At 44.7% G+C, this 20672-nt stretch overlaps 1 protein-coding gene across 14 annotated transcripts in view; it reads right to left on the bottom strand.

Moving 5' to 3' along the window:
• CASK (calcium/calmodulin dependent serine protein kinase) overlaps positions 1-20672 on the bottom strand; it is a 311008-nt gene that overhangs the window by 48531 nt on the left and 241805 nt on the right. For all 14 annotated transcript variants that reach the window (XM_080652074.1, XM_080652077.1, XM_080652069.1 and 11 more), the window contains 2 exons: positions 9756-9833; positions 6537-6617 (listed from right to left, as the gene is read on the bottom strand). In XM_080652074.1, the coding sequence (XP_080508200.1) occupies positions 6537-6617; positions 9756-9833 (159 nt within the window). The remainder of the gene's footprint in view (positions 1-6536; positions 6618-9755; positions 9834-20672) is intronic.

Genomic DNA, 20672 nt, shown 5'->3' with positions numbered 1-20672 from the left:
CTCTCTTAAACAAAAAATCAATGGAAAAATGTCCTCGGTGAGGCCTGGAAAAAAAAGAGCATGAATATTTGAATGCGTCTACTTCAAGGAGGATGTTACAGCCACTGCTGAGTAGGTTTGGGGCTTTACATCGATTCTATTTTCTCGTGTGCTAACTATCAATTCAGTGCTGCTTGAATCTGTGATCTGGGTGGTGATGAAATATCCCGAGATAATTAAAGGCAATTAGAATTGTTTTGAAAGTACAACCCTTAGCATCTCAAATGAAGTTACCTAATTAAAGGCGTATCAAAGTTATGACTTGGCTATTTTCATTGCAAAGGCATGCATGCGAGGCAAAAATAAAGTGACAAAGCAGCATGATTATAGAGACGGCATGGAAGTGGCAGATATTTCTAAGGTTTCCGAGGCTGGTCTGAGCTGGGGCCTGGGGGCGGGGCCCCAAAGGGCCATTTTCATTCATTTCCTTGCGATGCAGGTAAATGCCTGTTTTTCTGGTTTCACTGTGGCCACTGAAGAGCTAAGACTTAGCCACAAAGCAAAAACCAGTAATAGACACACTGAGAACCTCATCTGCTAAAGTGAGCCTACGTGTATCAATATAGATGCGCCTTCAGTAATTAGTGAATTTTGCAAAAGGTGTTAGTATGACTGGAGGACTCACAAGTGATTTCTATTTCTCCTCCCCCCTATTTATCCTTTTAAATATATAAGCACATACTTGTATTTTAATGTATTATTATTATTATTATTTTTTAATATATTTTATTGATATTTTACAGAGAGGAAGGGAGAGGGGTAGAGAGTTAGAAACATCGATGAGAGAGAAACATCGATCAGCTGCCTCTTGCATGCCCCCTATTGGGGATGTGCCCGCAACCAAGGTACATGCCCTTGACCGGAATCAAACCTGGGGCCTTTCAGTCTGCAGGCCGACGCTCTATCCACTGAGCCACACCAGTTAGGGCAGGTTTTTTGTTTTGTTTTTTTTAAATATATTTTATTGATTTTTTTACAGAGGAAGGGAGAAGGATAGAGAGTTAGAAACATTGATGAGAGAGAAACATCCATCAGCTATCTCCTGCACACCTCCCACTGGGGATGTGCCTGCAACCAAGGTACATGCCCTTGACCGGAATCGAACCCGGGACCCTTCAGTCCACAGGCTGACGCTCTATCCACTGAGCCAAACCGGTTTCGGCTTAATGTATTATTTATAAGGAATCACAAAATAACAGCCAAATTGAACTTTAAAAATAAAAACGCTCCAATTATGCCACCGGACGAGGTCACACTGGATAGGGACCAGTTTGCCACCACAAAATCAAAGTCAACCTGAGGCTCCACTGTATCTGCAAACAGACAACAAAGGGCCACTTACAGGTTGTTAAAAAAAAGCCAGTAAAAAGAATATGCCAGCCCGGCCGGTGTGGCTCAGTGGTTGAGCGTTGACCTAGGAACCAGGAGGTCAGGGTTCAATTCCAGGTCAGGGCACATGCCCAGGTTGTGGGCTCGATCCCCAGTGGGGGGCGTGCAGGAGGCAGCCGATCCATGATCCTCTCTCATCACGGATGTTTCTCTCTCTTGCTCCCTCCCCTTCCTCTCTGACATCAATAAAAACATATTTAAAACCAGATCACCAGGCTCGCTTTTTTTTTTTATTATTATTATTATTTTTTTTAATATATTTTATTTATTTTTTACAGAGAGGAAGGGAGAGAGATAGAGAGTCAGAAACACCGATGAGAGAGAAACATCGATCAGCTGCCTCCTGCACACCTCCCACCGGGGATGTGCCCGGAACCAAGGTACGTGCCCTTGACCGGAATCGAACCCGGGACCCCTCATTCCGCAGGCCGACGCTCTATCCACCGAGCCAAACCGGTTTCGGCCACCAGGCTCGCTTTAGGTCACCCACCTCGTATGTGGCCTCGTTGTGGTTCAAACCCCAGATCCTACTGGCTCCAAAGCCCAAGCTTTTAAAAGTGGGTTTACTGCCGAAACCGGTTTGGCTCAGTGGATAGAGCGTCAGCCTGCGGACTGAGAGGTCCCGGGTTCGATTCCGGTCAAGGGCACGTACCTTGGTTGCGGGCACATCCCCAGTGGGAGGTGTGCAGGAGGCAGCTGATCGATGTTTCTCTCTCATCGATGTTTCTAGCTCTCTATCCCTCTCCCTTCCTCTCTGTGAAATATTAAAAAAAAAAAAAAAAAAAAAAGTGGGTTTACTTGTAATGAGGATCAGCTTTCCTAGCAACCTAACTTGAGCTCATTGGTCACTCCGAAGGAGGCATGTTTAGGGAATGACCCGTGTGGGAAATACTGTTCCGAGCTATATCTACTATGTCAAGTAAACTTTCAAAGGCAGAAACTTTCTATCTTATAAACATTTTTTTTAAAAAAATATATTTTATTGATTTTTTACAGAGAGGAAGGGAGAAGGATAGAAAGTTAGAAACATCGATGGGAGAGAAACATCGATCAGCTGCCTCCTGCACACCTCCCACTGGGGATGTGCCCGCAACCAAGGTACATGCCCTTGACTGGAATCGAACCTGGGACCCTTGAGTCCGCAGGCCGACGCTCTATCCACTGAGCCAAACCGGTTACGGCTCTTATAAACATTTTTAAATTATGGTTTCAAAATCTCAGTATTTTTAAAGAAATATTAATAGCTAAAGGAAAATATTTTGATGCTTATCTGTTGTTATTATGCCAAGGTTTGGGAGTTATTCTTAGCATATTTATAATTTCACTTATTTGTTCAATTAGCTGGCTTTTTCTTTGCTTTCTGATCAGTAAAACAGGGGGATTTACCATTGAATTACCTGACACTTAAAAATGCATATACTTACAAGTATTTACAGTAATTAAAGGAAGAGTAAATAAGTATAGATTTAAATGGTTTTTTGAAGTCTGTACTCTAAAAGTCATGATAAAAATGTTATCGCACTAATACCTTTGTTAATTATTCCATTCGAAAGACTAATTTTTTCAAAAGAGGAGACCCATGTGCCAAGGTTGTGGGTTCTATCGCTGGTCAAGAATCAACCAGTGAATGCGGACATAAGTGGAACAACAAATTGATGTTCCTCTCTCTCTCTTTCTCCCCCTCCCTCCCTCTCTTTCTCTAAAAATAAATAAATAGCAATTTTACAAAAGAACAGATCCTTCGCTTATTGCAATTAGAACATATAAAGCAGTAAAGACATGCTAATAGAAGTTAATGTTTACTTTTTTCTTTAAGAAATCAGATGTAGAACAGAAGGTTTTATAAGCAAATTTGTATTATACTTTCCCCCAAACACAATGTTTAAAAACCACCTTGGGTTGTCATGAGAGCTTCATTGAAGTGGTACATTTTATGATGTGAAATTAAGAAGCCAGAGGAACCCCTTTTTGAACCTGAAATTCATAGTTTTTCTATTCCTTTTAAAAGTCAGATTTTTTTCACTCGCATCTGAAATTGTCATCTTGTGCACACCCTTATTACAGTACAAAAAGTGTTTTTTCCTGTGACACGATTCTTCCTATGTAATAAGAATAACAGCTATTTCAGATTAGTAACAATTGCCCAATCATCCCTTATAATGTATTTGAGGAAAATTATTCCATCTTTTGATTTCCTTTTTATTTGGCATATTCTTTTTAAAAAATACATGTTTACTGATTTCAGAGAGGAAGGGGGAGGGAGAGAACCATCCATGATGAGAGAGAACCATGGATCGGCTGCCTCCTGCACGCCTCACACTGGGGATTGAGCCATCAACTTGGGCATGTGCTTTGGTTGGGAATCGAACCCTGACCTCCTGGTTCCTAGGTTGACGCTCAACCACTGAGCCACACCGGCCGGGCAAGCCTTGTTATGTTTCAAGGGTACAGTTTCCTCTGTGAACTGTAAAAGGGATTAGTCACACCACCTCACATCCCAACCTTGAGCAAGTTCTGTCCTGTCCAGGCATCTCTGACGTAGAATCTCAATCTGCCCATTTTCCGCCAGCCCCATCCTTCTCCGCCTCTCCCACCTCCCAACAGCCTCTAATTGGCCTCCTTCTAACTCGTCCCTGCTACAGCCCATTCTTTGCACACCAGCCCAGCAGTATCTCAAGCTCAGAGCTGATAGTCTGTTCCTGCTTGCCACCCCTCAGTGCCCTCCTAGTACCATCGGGACAAATCCAGACTCCTCAGCGTGGCCACTTGCTCCCTTTTCACCAGGTCGCAGCCACAGTGGCCTTCCTTCTACATGCTGACCCTACACAGCTGCTTCCTGCCCCGGCCTCTCATAGTTCCCGTTCACAAGGCTGGTTCTTTCGTATAACAAGTCTTGGCTCAGTGTTAACACTTCAGAAGGGCTTTCCTCTGATTCTCTAAAGTAGCTCCCGCCCGGCCAGTGTGGCTCAGTGGCTGAGCATCGACCCATGAACCAGGAGGTCAGGGTTCGATTCCCGGTCAGAGCATAGGCCTGGGTTGCAGGCTTGATCCCCAATGGGGGGCGTGCAGGAGGCAGCCGATCCATGATTCGCTCTCATCATGGATGTTTCTCTCTCTCCCTCTCCCTTCCCCTCTGAAATTAGTAAAAATATATTAAAAAAATAATACAGTAACTCCCACTTTACTATAACCTCTGCCCCATTATCCTTTCTTTTCTTCATAGTTGTGATCATTATATAAAACTAGAGGCCCAGTGCACGAAATTCATGCACAGGTAGGGTCCCTAGGCCTGGCCGGCAATCAGGGCCGATCGGGGCCTTCCTTCCCCTGGCTGCCGGCTGCCGGGCCTTCCTTCACTCCACGCCTCCCCTTGGTGGTCAGTGCACATCATAGCGAGTGGTCGAACTCCCGGTCAGCCGAACTCCCGAGGGGACAATTTGCATATTAGCCTTTTATTATATAGGGTGATCTTGTTGGTTTACACCTCACCATCTGTCTCCAGCTCACTTATCTCCCCTCACCCTGTCCCCACTAGAATGGAAGTTCCCTGAGGGCAGGGACCTTGTCCTACTCACTACTGTCCTCAATGCCCAGCATGGCGCCTGGCACACAGCAGGCAAGTACACATTTGAATGAAAATGTCTTTTAAGCGTCTACCTGGATATTCGGAGATGACAAGAACTATTTATTATTTTGGGGAATGTTTCCTGATAGCAATGCACACGTCACTTTGTACTATAATGTTAACTGCCTGATATTGTAGGAATAAATTGCATTTGACGGAGATGGCTGTTTGATGAGGACTGCTAAAAACTTTTGTGAAAAGGAAAAGGTTACAAGCTTCTAGCTATAAAATAAATAAGAAGCCATCAACAAAACAACAAGAAACCCCACTGTATGGGAGAACTTATTTGCAAATGTTATCACTGATAAAGGTTTAATCTCCAACATCTACAGGCAGCTTATACAACTTAATAAAAGGAAGAGAAATGATCCAATAAAAAAATGGGCAATGGACCTAAACAGAATCTTTTCAAAAGAAGACAGAAGGAAGGCCAAGAGACATATGAAAACATGCTCAAAGTCACTATTTATCTGAGAGAGGCAAATCAAAACGACAATGCGATACCATCTCACACCTGTCAGAATGGCTATCATCAACAAATCAACAAACGACAAGTGTTGGCGAGGATGCAGAGAAAAAGGAACCCTCGTGCACTGCTGGTGGGAATGCAGACTGGTGCAGTCCCTGTGGAGAACAGTATGGAGTTTCCTCAAAAAATTAAAAATGGAACTCCCATTTGACCCAGTAATCCCACTCCTAGGAATATATCCTAAGAAACCAGAAACACCAATCAGAAAGGATATATGCACCCCTATGTTCATAGCAGCACAATTCACCATAGCTAAGATTTGGAAACAGCCTAGGTGCCCGTCAGCAGATGACTGGATCAGAAAACTATGGTACATCTACACAATGGAATACTATGCTGCCATAAAAAAGAAGGAATTCTTACCATTTGTAGACACCTGGATGGAATTAGAGAACATTATGCTAAGTGAAATAAGCCAGGCAATGAAAGAAAAATACCACATGATCTCACTCATTTGTGGATAATAAAGAACATTATAACCTGATGAACAAAAAGATAGATACAGAGGCAGTAAAGCATCAAACAGACTGTCAAATTACAGCGGGAAGGTTAGGGAGAGGCGGGGGAAATAAGAGATCAACCGAAGGACTTGTATGCATGCATATAAGCGTAACCAAAGGATGCAAAACATTGGGGGGTGAGGGCATGTATGGGAGTGGGGTGGGGGGGGGGGCAATGGTAAGATATGTACACATATAATACCTTAATAAAAAATATATATAAAAGAAAAAAAATAAGCCACGGGGATGTCGTGTACAGCACAGAGCATATGCCAATAATATCATCACTTTGTACAGTGACATGCTCACTAGACTTATTATAGTGATCACATCACGTACACCTGAAACGAATAGAATACTGAATGCCAATACACATTAATAAAAAATTTAAAAATACGAAGAGCTTCTTTTGAAAGGAAGGCTGTAGTTCTGTGGGGGTTTAATTGTTACTTACCATGAAATGAGGTTGTGTTAAAATACGCTTTAGTTCCTTTGCATCATTATTCTCAGGGTAACATGAAATTTCTTCCAATACCTAAAACATAAAAAAACAAGATATACAATAGTGCAGACAGGATATGTTTTAAAACTACAGAAGCCGTTTAAATTAAAAGCTATGGACGACCAGCCAGCGTGGCTCAGTGGTTGAGCATTGAGCAGGAGGTCAGGGTTCAATTCCCGGTCAGGGCACAGGCCAGGGTTGCAGGCTCGTTCCCCAGTGTGGGGCGTGCAGGAGGCAGCCGATCCGTGATTCTCTCTCATCATGGATGTTTCTCTCTCTCCCTTCTCCTTTTCTCTCTGAAAGCAATAAAAAATATTAAAAAAAAATGAAGCTGTCCTTCAAAAGCTATCCCTTACCACCAAGATGAGGGGTGCGGGGCAGTGGGGGGGGGGGGCTCTATTGTCCTGCAGAGTAAAGATCCTGCTATGGTTCTTACCTGGAGACCTGCTCCCTGGGCGGAAGGGACGCCTGAGGTCCCTTAGCCTAAGGCTTCGATGTCAGCAGCAAAGCCAGGGGCTACTCACCACCTCAGGGAACCATGAGACACACGGAAATGGGGGGGGGGGGGCGGTTTCTTTCTTATCTCAAAGCACGCTTACCAAGCACTGGTTATGCTGGTCATTAATTTTGCTAAGCGATAAGCCAATTCTCCTGGCTGTATTTTAGGCTTTGAGTTTTGCTACCAGAAAATGAAAGGATGAAACCATATACTCTCTCTGGTCCCTCGCTACTCTCACAACCAATGATCTTATTAATTAATTGTAAAAAATTTTTTTAAACTTGCCAACTTTTATATATTTTATTTTATTTTTTTTTACAGAGAGGAAGGGAGAGGGACAGAGAGTTAGAAACATCGATGAGAGAGAAACATTGATCAGCTGCCTCCTGCACACCTCCTACTGGGGATGTGTCCACAACCAAGGTACATGCCCTTGACCGGAATCGAACCTGGAACCTTTCAGTCCACAGGCTGACGCTCTATCCACTGAGCCACACTGGTCAGGGCATTAATTGTAAAATTTAATTTAAAAAAAATTTTAAAGGAAGTTGTATTTTGTTTTATTTTTTAAATCCTCACCTGAGGATATTTTCCCATTGATTTCTAGAGAGAGTGGAGAGAGAGACACAGAGAAATATTGATGTGAGAGAGACACATGGATTGGTTGCCGCCTGCACGCACCCCAATCAGGGCAGGGAGGAGCCTGCAACTGAGGTACATGCCCTTGACTGAAATCGAACCCGGGACCCTGCAGTCTGACGCTCTATCCACTAAGCCAAACAGGCTAGGGCACAATCTGTGATTTTAAACACTGACGTGTGGTCTCCTAAGTTAGAGAGGATGTCTCCTGGCTGGTGCTCGGACCTGATGTGGGTGCACCTCGCAGCCCCCCTAGGTTTTGTTTCTCAGTGAATCCTATATAATAAAAGCCTAATATGCTAAGTGTCCTGTTGTCCATTCAACCAATCAAAGTGTAATATGCTAATGATATGCTAAGGCCACTGAACCGCTCGCTATTACATGCACTGACCCACCAGGGGGGCACATGCTCCTACCGGTAGGTTAGCTTGCTGCTGGGGTCTGGCCAATTGGGACTGAGCGAGACAGCCAGACACACCCTGGAGCCCTCCTGCGGCCCCTCCCAGGCCCCAGTCGTGCACCGGTGGGATCCCTCAGCCTGGCCTGTGCCCTCTCGCAATCCAGGACCCCTCAGGGGATGTTGGAGAGCCGGATTCAGCCCGATCCTGCAGGCCAGGCTGAGGGACCCCACTGGTGCACGAATTCGTGCACTGGGCCTCTAGTATATGATATTTCCCAGGACAGGTCTTGTGTTGAAAATCTGGTGGGGAAGGAATTAGGCCCTTCAGATTCTTTCACTTAGCAGGCTCACTTCATAAGAAATAAAATGTTCAAAGGGAAATGTTTATTTGCATGAAGGCTTTTATGACATCAAAAAGTGGAAAAACCCCCACTAGGTGTCTCACAATGGAGGAATTGCTAATTCATGAGCATTTAGTAATAAAAAAGAGAAATTATGTCATCATCAGAACTTATATTTACAAAGACCAAGTAGAAACAGAAAAATGCTCATTATATGTCAGGTAAAAAAAGGATACATTTTGATTGTATATAAACAGTTATATGTAAGTGGATCATGACTGGAAAAGGACATGCAAATGAAAATTACTGAGTTAGGGTGATGGGATCATGAATGAATTCTTATTTTCCCAACTTTCTACAATGTCACGTTCCCATATCAGAAAGGTTTTAAAAAGTCGGTGACGGACAAACATTACCTGACAATTTATAGAAATGACTTCTCTCTGAACTTAGATGTTGAAGATATTTAATTAACTTGCAAACAATTCCACCTTAAAAAGCGACTCAAATGTTCAGAGCATGTCTGTTTCCATCAAGTGCAGTAAAATAACTTAAAAAAAAAAAAAAAAAAGAGAAGCAGCCCTGACCGGTGTTGCTCAGTGGATAGAGCATCGGCCTGCAGACTGAGGGGTCCCAGGTTTGATTCCGGTCAAGGGCATGTACCTTGGTTGTGTGCACATCCCCAGTGGGGGGTGTGCAGGAGGCAGCTGATCAATGTTTCTCATCAATGTTTCTAGCTCTCTATCCCTCTCCCTTCCTCTCTGTAAAAAATCAATAAAATATATCTAAAAAAAAAAAAAAAGAGAAGCAAAGTTGCTATGTTAACAAGTTCAGGTTCACACAGCAGAACCAGCCCTGGAACCTGGGGAGTGCTGCTCCTCAAGCTTTTCTCTTTGCTGAATGCAGATGCTCAGTGAGAAACTGAGAAATTCTGCATCTGAGCATCATGGTCCCCTGTGACTCCAAGGGAACTGCCTCTTGCTGTACAGAGATGTTCTCAATAAAGGCAGCCACCATGAACCCAGGTATGTTTACAAAAATGTCCCTTAGCCCGGCCGGCCGGCGTGGCTCAGCGGTTGAGCATTGATCTAGGAACCAGGAGGTCACAGTTCGATTCCCGGTCAGGGCACAGGCCTGGGTTGCAGGCTCCATCCCCAGTGTGGGGCGTGCAGGAGGCAGCCGATCCATGATTCCCTCTCATCAATGATGTTTCTATCACTCTCTCCCACTCCCTTCCTCTCTGAAATCAACACAAATATATTAAAAAACAACCAAACAAATATGCCACTTACCTCTTTGGCTCTCTGTACCGCATCACTCGGAGGGTTCCTGATTTGCGGCGAAGACTTAGTGTTAATTTTGTCATACAGCTAAAAGCAAAGGAGAAAAGCCCATCAGTTATTATTCTTTGCTGAAATTCAGCACTTCATGTTTATTATTTCATTGAACAGTATTTTCCTCTTCAAAGAACAGGCTGATGATTTCCATGGGATCTTCTTGTTCATCATCTTTTGATCATTCAAGGAAACTTGCTGGAATCCGAGTCGTGTGCAGATCCTACAAAAACCATTTTTAAAGAGATGGCCCCAAATTCTGTCAGTGTGGCGATTGCCTTGTCATATTCAATTCATCAATATCTCAGGAGTCACAGGATGTTTCCCTCTGATAGAAGCAACATTGAACAAGACGAAGCGGAGTAAAATGAAAGAACGCTTTTTGGCCAAGACACGACTGAAGAATTTGCACAGAAATCTCAGTCTTGGGAAAAGGGCAAGCCAAGCCCTTCCGGGAAGGAATGTTCTCACAGAGGCTCCTGCTTGTGCAACAGGAAGCCAAGGACATAACCTTTTCCTTTGGAATCTGAGAGCCACACAGTGGGAGAAGACATTCATTTTTCACATTTTATTTATTCATTTTAACATATATTTTTATTGTTAATAGTATCACAGATGTCTCCCTTTTCCCCTCTTCCTCCCTCCTCCCAGCCCCTACCCACCCCCCAGGTCTTCACTACCCTATTGCCCATGCCCATGGGCTATGCATATCTACACTAATAAAAGAGCAAGATGCAAACGGACCGTACCTTCGTGACGCCCACTAGCCAACCAGGAGTGAGTATGCAAATTAACCCAACAAAGATGGTGGGTTAATTTGCATACGCAGGCACCACCCCAGCTGCTCTGTGCCTCTGGGCAGCGTGGGAAGGTGGAAAAGTGGCTCTGACCAGAGCGAAGGCGGTTCCGGCAGCCAGGGGAAGGAAGGCCCATTCTTTTTTTTTTTTTTTTAAATATATTTTATTGATTTTTTACAGAGAGGAAGGGAGAGGGAGAGAGAGTTAGAAACATCGATGAGAGAGAAACATGGATCAGCTGCCTCCTGCACACTCCCTACCGGGTATGTGCCCGCAACCCAGGTACATGCCCTTGACCGGAATCGAACCTGGGACCTTTCAGTCCGCAGGCTGACGCTCTATCCACTGAGCCAAACCGGTTAGGGCAGGAAGGCCCATTCTTGCACGAATTTTTGTGCACCGGGCCTCTAGTAAGAAATAAACCTCTTTGGTTTATTTCTTCTCGTCCCCCCAACCCCACATTGAGGTGTGTCTGTCTGTTCTACGCCTCCCTGCTTTGGGTCTTATTTTGTTTGTCAATTCATTTTGTTCATTAGATTCCACTGATAAGTGAGATCACGTGATATCTGTCTTTCTCAGATGGGCTTATCTCACTTAGCATAATATGTTCCAGGTCCCTCCATGCTGTCCCAAAGAGAAGACATTGAAAGAATCTAAAAATATTTAAAAGCCCCACAAATCTAAATGATCTAAAAATTAAACTTTCTGAAGACCATTACTTCACTAGAGAAGAATGTGTATAGTGTGGAAATGCAATTGAAATATTAGTTTCTATCTCTGATGAAATGTCTCATTCAACAGCCTGCTTTGAAAAGTGACAACGTAAAAATGATCCTGGCTCGGCTGCCACTGCTGGTTCCTCACTTCTCTCTAAAATACGTGGGGATTCTTCTGGGGGTTGGTTTTGCCCTTTTTTTTTTAACTTCCCTATTATGCACAGCCATACTACTGAGAAGTCAACGCCCCCGTCCCCTCTCCCACGCAATGCAAGGGCCCATAAGTTAAACAAAAACATTGAAAATACATAACACTTAAAAAAATAGACATAGTCATCACCCGACCTGTCCTACTATTGACAATCAAATAAAGTCAAAAAACGACATGAATAATAACAATGTTTACGACTTTCAAACGCCACTGTGTGCAGGAAAGACTTAACAGAAGCTTCACAAGTTGACGGCATTATCACTTTATAATAATGTCAACACATAAAGTTTGTCTTGTTCTTGACCAAGGGCTGTCGCGAGCTGTGCTTTCACATTTTGCAGCTAGGATCAGCCTGAGTTTCTACTTACACATTGAACGCATGCGCACTGGTTTGTCCTCTCAAAGCCACAGAAATCCCACAGCTCCAGAACTGCTCTGCCACTGGAGACCTCTTATTTTCGGCCTGGCCTTGCTATGCCAAGCACGGCCCCCTGGGCCTTAGGTCAGAGTGGTTTTTTAAAAAAATTATTGATTTCAGAGAGGAAGGGAGAGGAAGAGAGAGAGAGAAACATCAGTGATGAGAGGGAATCACTGATGGGCTGCCTCCTGCACACTGGACTGAGCCCCAAACCCGGGCATGTGCCCTTGACTGGAATTGAACCTGGGACCCTTCGGACCGCAGGCTGATGCTCTATCTACTGAGCCACACCAGCTGGGGCCTCCCTCCAGACCTACTGACTCAGAATTTGAAATGGGGGTCTCAAAGTCTGTGCTTCAGTTATCTGTCAATCTTAGACACAGTGTTACGTTCTGAGAGGAAGAATAAGAGGACTAACAACAGCACTGACAATGGCTACTTTTATTGAGCACTTATTACATGCTAGTTCCTAGTTAAAGTTCTGAGTACACAATCCTCAAATAACCCTATAAGGGTGGGACCCCTATTCTCCCCACTTTACAGATGAGGAAACTGAGGCATGGAGTAGGAAAGTGAGAACCACCATTTTAGCCCTTGTCACTTGTTGATTTGTTGATGGTAGCCATTCTGACAGGTGTGAGGTGATGATTAATGGCATTGAGAATTTTTTTTATGTCTCTTGGCCATCTGTTGAGTTGCACGAGTACTTTATATATTTTGGAAATTAACCCCTTATCAGATATATCATTAGCAAATATGTTCTCTTATATAGTGGGTTCCCTTCTCATTTTGATGAATATCCGAGAGATACAAATCAAAAGGACAATGAGGTTACCATCTCACACCTGTCAGAATGGCTATCATCAACAAATCAACAAACGACAAGCGCTGGCGAGGATGCGGAGAAAAAGGAACCCTCGTGCACTGCTGGTGGGAATGCAGACTGGTGCAGCCACTGTGGAGAACAGTATGGAGCATCCTCAAAAATTAAATATGGAATTGCTATTGGACCCAGTAATCCCAGCATTGCTTACAATAGCTAAGATCTGGAAACAGCCCAAGTGCCCATCAGTAGACGAGTGGATAAAACAGCTGTGGTACATTCACACCATGGAATACTATGCAGCAGTGAAAAAGAAGGGTCTCTTAACATTTGAGACAGCATGGAGGGACCTGGAGAGCATCACGCTGAGTGAAATAAGCCCGTCAGAGAAAGACAAGTATCATGTGGAAGCATGCAACAACAGATGGATGAATCTCAGAGTGTGTGTGTGGGGTGGGTGGGAAGAGATTAACCAAAGACCTTGTATGCATATATGCATAACTCATGGACACAGACAATAGTGTGGTGAAGGCCTGGGGAGGAGGCGGGGGGCGGGTGTCGATGGGGGGAAAAAGAGGGACATCTGTAAAACTTTCAACAGTAAAGATATTAGCCAATCAACTACATTCTGCCCTGGTCAAGAATGTTAGAATCCTGATCCTTTCCTGGCCAGATGCTAAATATTTCAGGCGGCGAGGGCCATTTGAACTTTGTCAAACCACTCAACCCAGCCACGCATGGGAAGGCAGCCACGAACGATCATAAATGAGTGGGCGAGGCTGTCGTACAATACAACTCCCTTCCAAGTACAGGTGGCTGGCTTGGCCCGAGAGCGGTAGTTGACTGCACTAGAAGCTTACATTCAAGGTGGATTGAAATGGCAAAAAATATTCCTTGCCCGGCCGGTGTGGCTCAGTGGTGGAGCACTAACCTAGGAACCAGGAGGTCATGGTTTGATTCCCGGTCAGGGCACATGCCAGGGTTGCAGGCTTGACCTTCAGTAGGGGGCGTGCAGGAGGCAGCCGATCCATGATTCTCTCTCATCATGGATGTTTCTCTCTCTCTCTCTCCCTTCCTCTCTGAAGCCAATAAAAAATATTAAAAAAAACACCCCAAACCAAAACTAAACAACAACAAAACCCCCAAATATATTCCTTTTGCTATTTGCTTCCCTGAAATTTGAAGATATCAAATGTCTTTGTAAAACTGAAGCATAGAAGCTGAGGTGGAGGGAGGGAAAAATGTCAATCCATTATCCCAGGAGAGAAAACAAGAATGAATCTATTAGTTTGTTTTTTCTTTCTAATGAAATGATAGTTACCCAACCTCAGCATTTTTTACTAAGAGAAACCCACAAAAACATTAAACCTCCCCCCCCAAAAAAAACAACCCGGCAAAATGAGGAAATGTAGAGAGCTGTGAGGGAAACGGAGTTGGACACTGTCTGGTACCCAGGCCACTGGCGCTCTGCCTGATTCTGGGCTGGGCAGATGTGACCACAGCCCCGTAGACGCGCTCTGTCTGTCTGTCTGTCTGTCTGCCTGCCAGCCTGCAAGCCCAGTTCCGTTAGGAGGCCACCTTCTATATTTGAGACGGGCTGTTTGAAACAAAGCGGAATCAAGTTGGCGGTGACACTAAATGCAGCTCTCCTGATTGTAGTCTCCAACATGAAGATGAAGGAATCCGCTACTATGCCACCTATTTACATTCAAAACACGAAACCATTTCATTTAAAAAGTATATATTTTTATTGATTTTTTTACAGAGAGGAAGGGAGAGGGAGAGAGAGTTAGAAACATCGATGAGAGAGAAGCATCGATCAGCTGCCTCCTGCACACCTCCACCTGGGGATGTGCCTGCCACCAAGGTACATGCCCTTGACCGGAATCGAACCCGGGACCCTTCAGTCTGCAGGCCGACGCTCTATCCACTGAGCCACACCAGCCAGGGCCACTTCATTTTTTAACTACACTCTACTATATTGCACTTTCTTTTGATTTCTAGTCCTCAAATAGAAGCCTTTGTTTCCAAGCTCACAGTTCACACGCAGCATGTAGCAAGGTCGATGTGTCTCTCTCCGATCGATGTTTCTCTCTCTCACCCTCCCTCCCTACGCTCTCTGAAAGGCAATGGATGGCTGGACCTTGAGAACATTATGCGAGGTGAAATAAGTCAAACGGATATAAAACTGAAACGCGTGCACACCAACAGCAGCATGGTGTTGCCAGAGGGAGGGGGCCGGGGGGGGAAGGGGGTCCTAACATGAGGGGACAGGAGAAGACCTGACTTTGGGTGGTGGGCACACAGTCCCATACACAGATTTTGCAAATTAGTAATCTACACATGGAACCTGTATGTTCATGGTGACTAATGTCACCCCAATAAAATACGAAAGGGGCCCAGTCCATGATCCTGCCTTCCGGAAGCGATAGGATGCGGCCAACGCAGTGCACCCGGGCCCGGAGGATGCAGTGCAAGTCCCCCGAGGAGGCCCTTGTTGGCTTAGGCTCCGCTTGTGGGCACACACTGCTTCTGCTTCCACCCCATCGGAACACTGCACTTACGAGGATTGACTTGTGAATCCAAGCAATGAAGACTTGTTCGACCTCCCAGTTCAATCTAAAGACACCGTGTCTGTGGTGGGCTAACGGGGTAGGTCGCTGGGGCGGATTTCTGGCCAGTTTGCGGCTCTTGCTGAGAAACCCCAACAGTGGCATCAGATGGCCCGACTCGAGTGTTCTCTGGGCCTTTCTCAGTTGGCAAAGAACTCTAAAAGCCGGTCCTGGGAGAAACAGGTCACAGTGCCTATTCTTTTTTGTAAGTATGTTTGTTTGTTTGTTTGTTTTTTTAAATATATATTTTATTGATATTTTACAGAGAGGAAGAGAGAGGGATAGAGAGCTAGAAACATCGATGAGAGAGAAACATCCATCAGCTGCCTCCTGCACACTCCCTACTGGGGATGTGCCCGCAACCAAGGTACATGCCCTTGACCGGAATCGAACCCGGGACCCTTCCATCCGCAGGCCGACGCTCTATCCACTGAGCCACACCGGTTTCGGCAGTATGTTTGTTTTTTATTGATTCTTAGAGTGAGGAAGTGAGAGGGAGAGAGAGAAAGAAACATCGGTGAGAGAGAAATATCATGGATCGGCTGCCTCCTGCACAGCCGCTACTGGGGATCGAGCCCACAACCCGGGCATGTGCCCTGACCAGGCATTGAACCGTGACCTCCTGGTTCATAGGTCAACGCTCAACCACTGAGCCACACCAGCCAGGCCATTAATTTATTTTGCCTTTAATCAAACCTTCTGAAATAATGCACTTTCAAATACCAGATCTACGAGTTTGCCCAACTGTGAGAAATTTCACTATAATATAAACTTCCCCATTAAAAAACCCCCACTAAAAACATTGTTGAAAAAGGTTAAAAACCTCATTTCCTAATGTGCTTTACATGTTGAAGCATCCACAACAATTGTTGAATAACATTTACACCTAATAAATATCCTATTAGTAATTTGCTGCTTTAAAAGAAAACATGTACATTGGGTTTGCCATATACTCTTTTATTTAATTACCGATGCAATACTTATATGACCTTTATGTTGCTTAGGTGAACACCAAGCATTTGTACAAGGGGCTGTAGCAAAACTCAATTTCTGTTGTGGGAAGTTCAGAGAGAACAAAACAAAGGCAGCCTAGCAGAAGTGGTTTGATGAGATAATTTTTGCGGGGCCGCAAAGAGAAGGAGCAGCTGTGTTCCTGGACCGTGAAGCACCCCACCGAATGTTCTTCAGCTGAGTGCACTGCATTCCTGTCTGGGGCAAATGCCTGCCGCCTTTCCTTGAGAAGAGCAGGAAGGAAGACCAGTGCTTGCTGCACTTCAAAGGCTTTGGAAACATTCCTTTGGCCCTCACGGGGAGACACTGGTTCTGGGGACAAGGTGATTCATTGTTCCTGGCATTTTAGAGTAAATGCCAACCCCTGTTTGAAGAATTAATTCATCTGAAGAAATAAGGGAACTAGAAGGACTCCTGTAATTAATAATATTTTCAGTGAAAATCACACATCCTATATAAAAGCCTAATATGCTAAGTGTCTGGTCATCCGGTCGGCCGTTCAACCAATCAAAGCATAAATATGCTAATGATATGCTAAGGCTGCTCAACTGCTCGCTATGACGTGCACTGACCACCAGGGGGCAGACAGTCACCCGGTTGACCAGTCGCTATGATGTGCACTGACCACCAGGGGGCAGACAGTCGCCCGGTTGACCAGTCGCTATGACGTGCACTGACCACCAGGGAGCAGACGCTCCAACTGGTAGGTTAGCTTGCTGCTGGGGTCCAGCCGATCGGGACTGAGTAAGATGGGCTGGACATGCCCTGGGGCCCTCCTGTGGTCCCTTCCCAGCTGGCCAACCTCCCGTGACCCTCCCTGGCTCTGAACATGCACCGGTGGGGTCCCTTGGCCTGGCCTGTGCCCTCTTGCAATGTGGGACCCCTTGGGGGATGTTGAGTCAGTTTTGGCCCGATCCCGCAGGCCAGGCCAAGGGACCCCACTGGTGCACGAATTCATGCACTGGGCCTCTAGTTCCTTTCATAAAGAAGCATAACTGCTCGACCAACATGACTCAGTGGTTGAATGTCGACCTATGAACCAGGAGGTCAGGGTTCAACTCCCAGTCAGGGCACATGCCCGGGTTGCAGGCTCGATCCCCAGTGTGGGGCGTGCAGGAGGCAGCCGATCCATGGTTCTCTCTCATCATGGATGTTCTTCTCTCTCTCTCTCTCTCTCTCTCTCTCTCTCTCTCTCTCTCTCTTCCTTCCTCTCTGAAAGCAATAAAAACATATTTTAAAAAAAGAGGGGATGGGACCCTGAGAAGGTACCAGCTGCTCAGCCTTTGAAGGCCCTCAGACAGGCCTTATTATTGCAGACATTTAAGTGCGAATCGACTGGACTATAAATTCATGGGAAACTTCGCTTTGGCATTTCCTGACTGGTAGTCTATTTAAACATCCAAATTCAACAGTGTATCAGGTTATTTCTCAGACTCCAAATTGCTCAAAACCATCAAATTACCGTCGAAGCTCCTTTAGGAAACGTCCAAGGTCTAAAAATACGCTGTTCCCAAATATGACTACTAATCTCACATCCTCTCAAAAAGCAAAAGAGTAAATCAAGTTGCAGTTTTCCAGTACCAGCTCCAGGCCAGAGAGAAAAACTCTAGCTCTGCCTCTCCCTAAGCAGTAAAAGATTATAATCAAGATGCCAGTGATACAAAATCTGGAGGAGTCCAGACACCAGCTTCTTCCTGATGCAATATTTGAAAATATTACTTGATCTATTATAAAAATCTACTTATAAATTAATAATATAAAACTGCTAAATTCGATTCCCTGTCAGAGCACATGCCCAGAATGTGGGCTCGATCCCCAGTAGGAGGTATGCAGGAGGCAGTTGATCAGTGATGTTTCTCTATCATCAATGTTTCTCTCTCTCTCTCTCTTTCTCTCCCCTTCCTCTCTCTCTAAAAATCAATAAAAACATTAAAAAAATAAAAGAGCTAAATTGAAAAAAAAAAAAAAGCCCAGGCAGTGTGGCTCAGTGGTTGAGCATCAACCTATGAACCAGGAGGTCACGGTTCGATTCCCTGGTCAGAGCACATGCCCAGGTTGTGGGCTCGATCCCCAATGTGGGGCGTGCAGGGGGCAGCCGATCCGTGATTCTCTCCCATCATTGGTATTTCTATCTCTTATTTTCCCTCTCTCTCTGAAATCAATAAACATATATTTAAAAAAACAAAAAAACCCTGCTAAATTAAGTGGCTATTGCCAGTAGTTTTTGTTTCATTAATCTAATAACTAATTCTATTTTTAGAAAACATGATTTCAGGGCTTCCCACAGAAATAATCTGAACTAGGTGAGGTCTCACCCTTACGCTGAAATAGCAGTGACTGCTAACAGCTGCTCAGAGGTATGACAGATGGTGGGTGAATGTTTAAAACTGAGTTGTCAGAGTTTGGCAGGGGGAGAGATAAATATGTCACTTAACAATGTTTTATGACACTGTTGACTTATAAAATAAACATTTATTCTGTAATAGGAACATTTCCGCAAGAAAGTGAGAAGACTGAGAATCACCAGCAAATAAAATTTGCAAAATGCTTTTTGTCTAAACGCCCCCCCCCCAAAAAAAACAACCAAAAAACCACCCGTGGGTCCACATACAAGTTCCAAGCCCAAACTAGTTCAAAATGTCATTAAAAGACATAACTAACTGCACGTTAACACCAATTCCCGAGAAAGCCTAATTCATGAGCGACAGGGTAACATATCATTTGTAAAGTCACTATTTTATATTGACTTGTGTAATCTGCACTCACCCAAAGAATCAATTCAGGGCAAAAAGCAGATTTCCATGAGGCACTGGACTGAATACTGTCCCTCCAAATTCATATTTACTGGAAGCTCAGATATGACCTTATCTGGAAATAGGGTCTTGGCAGATGTCATTAATTAAGATGAGGTCATATTGCCCGGCCGGTGTGGCTCAGGGGTTTAGAGTCGACCTATGAACGGTTCGATTCCCGGTCAGGGCACAGGCCTGGGTTGCTGGTTCCATCCCCAGTGTGGGGTGTACAGGAGGCAGCTGGTCCATGATTCTCTCTCATCACTGATGTTTCTCTCTCTCTCTCCCTCTCTGAAATAAACAAATATATTTTTAAAACAGATGCGGTCATATTGAATTAGGGAGGGCCCTAAACCCAATGACAGGAGCCCTTACAGGAAGTCATGTGAAGGCACAGAGTCACACACATATTGAAGAAAATTCCATGTGAAGATGGAGTTGGAGATCGGAGTGATGCACCCACAAGCCAAGGATTGCAGGCAAGTACCAGAAACTGAAAGAGGCGAGGAAGGATTCTTCCCTGGGCTGGTTGCAGGGGGCACAGCCCAGCCGACATCTTGATCTGGGACTTCCAGCCTCCCAAGGGAGTAATTTCTATTTTAAGCCACCCATTTTAGGGTACTTTATGATGGCAGTTTTAGCAAATTAATACACATGAAAAGTTGTATTATACTAAAATGGATCTATATATTTCACACACAGTGAAAATATATAGATTTTAAAGCAACAGTGCTTTAAAAAATATTTTTATTGATTTTAAAAAGAGGAAGGGACAGGGATAGAGACATAGAAACATGGATCGGCTGCCTCCTGCATGCCCCACACTGGGGATGGAGCCCGCAACCCGGGCCTGTGCCCTGACTGGGAATCCAACCCGGGACCTCCTGGTTCATGGGTCAACGCTCAACCACTGAGCCACACCGGCCGAGCTGCACCAGGGCTTTTAAGTTCTGAAAGTAGACACACTGGGCCAAGCTGGGCCAGGCACAGCTCCTCCTCAAGCCTCTTTCTTGCTTCCTACAGAACGAGGAGCGGTGTGTGTGCCTGGGGGAGCTGGCTGGGTAGCAAATATGTAGAGATTCTGGACCGATTTCTAACTACAGATGAAACCAGATGTGTTTCTATTACAATTCAAATCAGAAAGCATCCCGCCCCCCTGCCCCCTGCACTGGAGCCACTGTGTTTCTTCTTTAGTTTTACTGTAAATTCTTTCAACGCGACACACGTTTTGTTCTCTCCAAATAAGTGCTAGTAATCTCTCGTTGAATGTCGAGTTTGTTACTGATTTAAACGCATCACTGGAGAAAATAAGACACCAGTTTGATACCAGCTTTAAGATACCTGTTTCTTGGCAGCTTAAGAACGAGGGCCTCAAATTTAGCTCTTTTTGAATGAACAGGAACCGTTCCAATAGAATTAAGGTATTTTATAAACTGTCTCAGTGGGATTAAATAACAGTCAATCCAAGGTCCACAAAACTATGCCACGAGGTGTC

This window comes from Plecotus auritus (assembly GCF_963455305.1).
Source record: "Plecotus auritus genome assembly, chromosome: X".
Classification (NCBI taxonomy): Eukaryota; Metazoa; Chordata; class Mammalia; order Chiroptera; family Vespertilionidae; genus Plecotus; species Plecotus auritus.
This window is presented reverse-complemented; position numbering and strand designations above follow the sequence as displayed.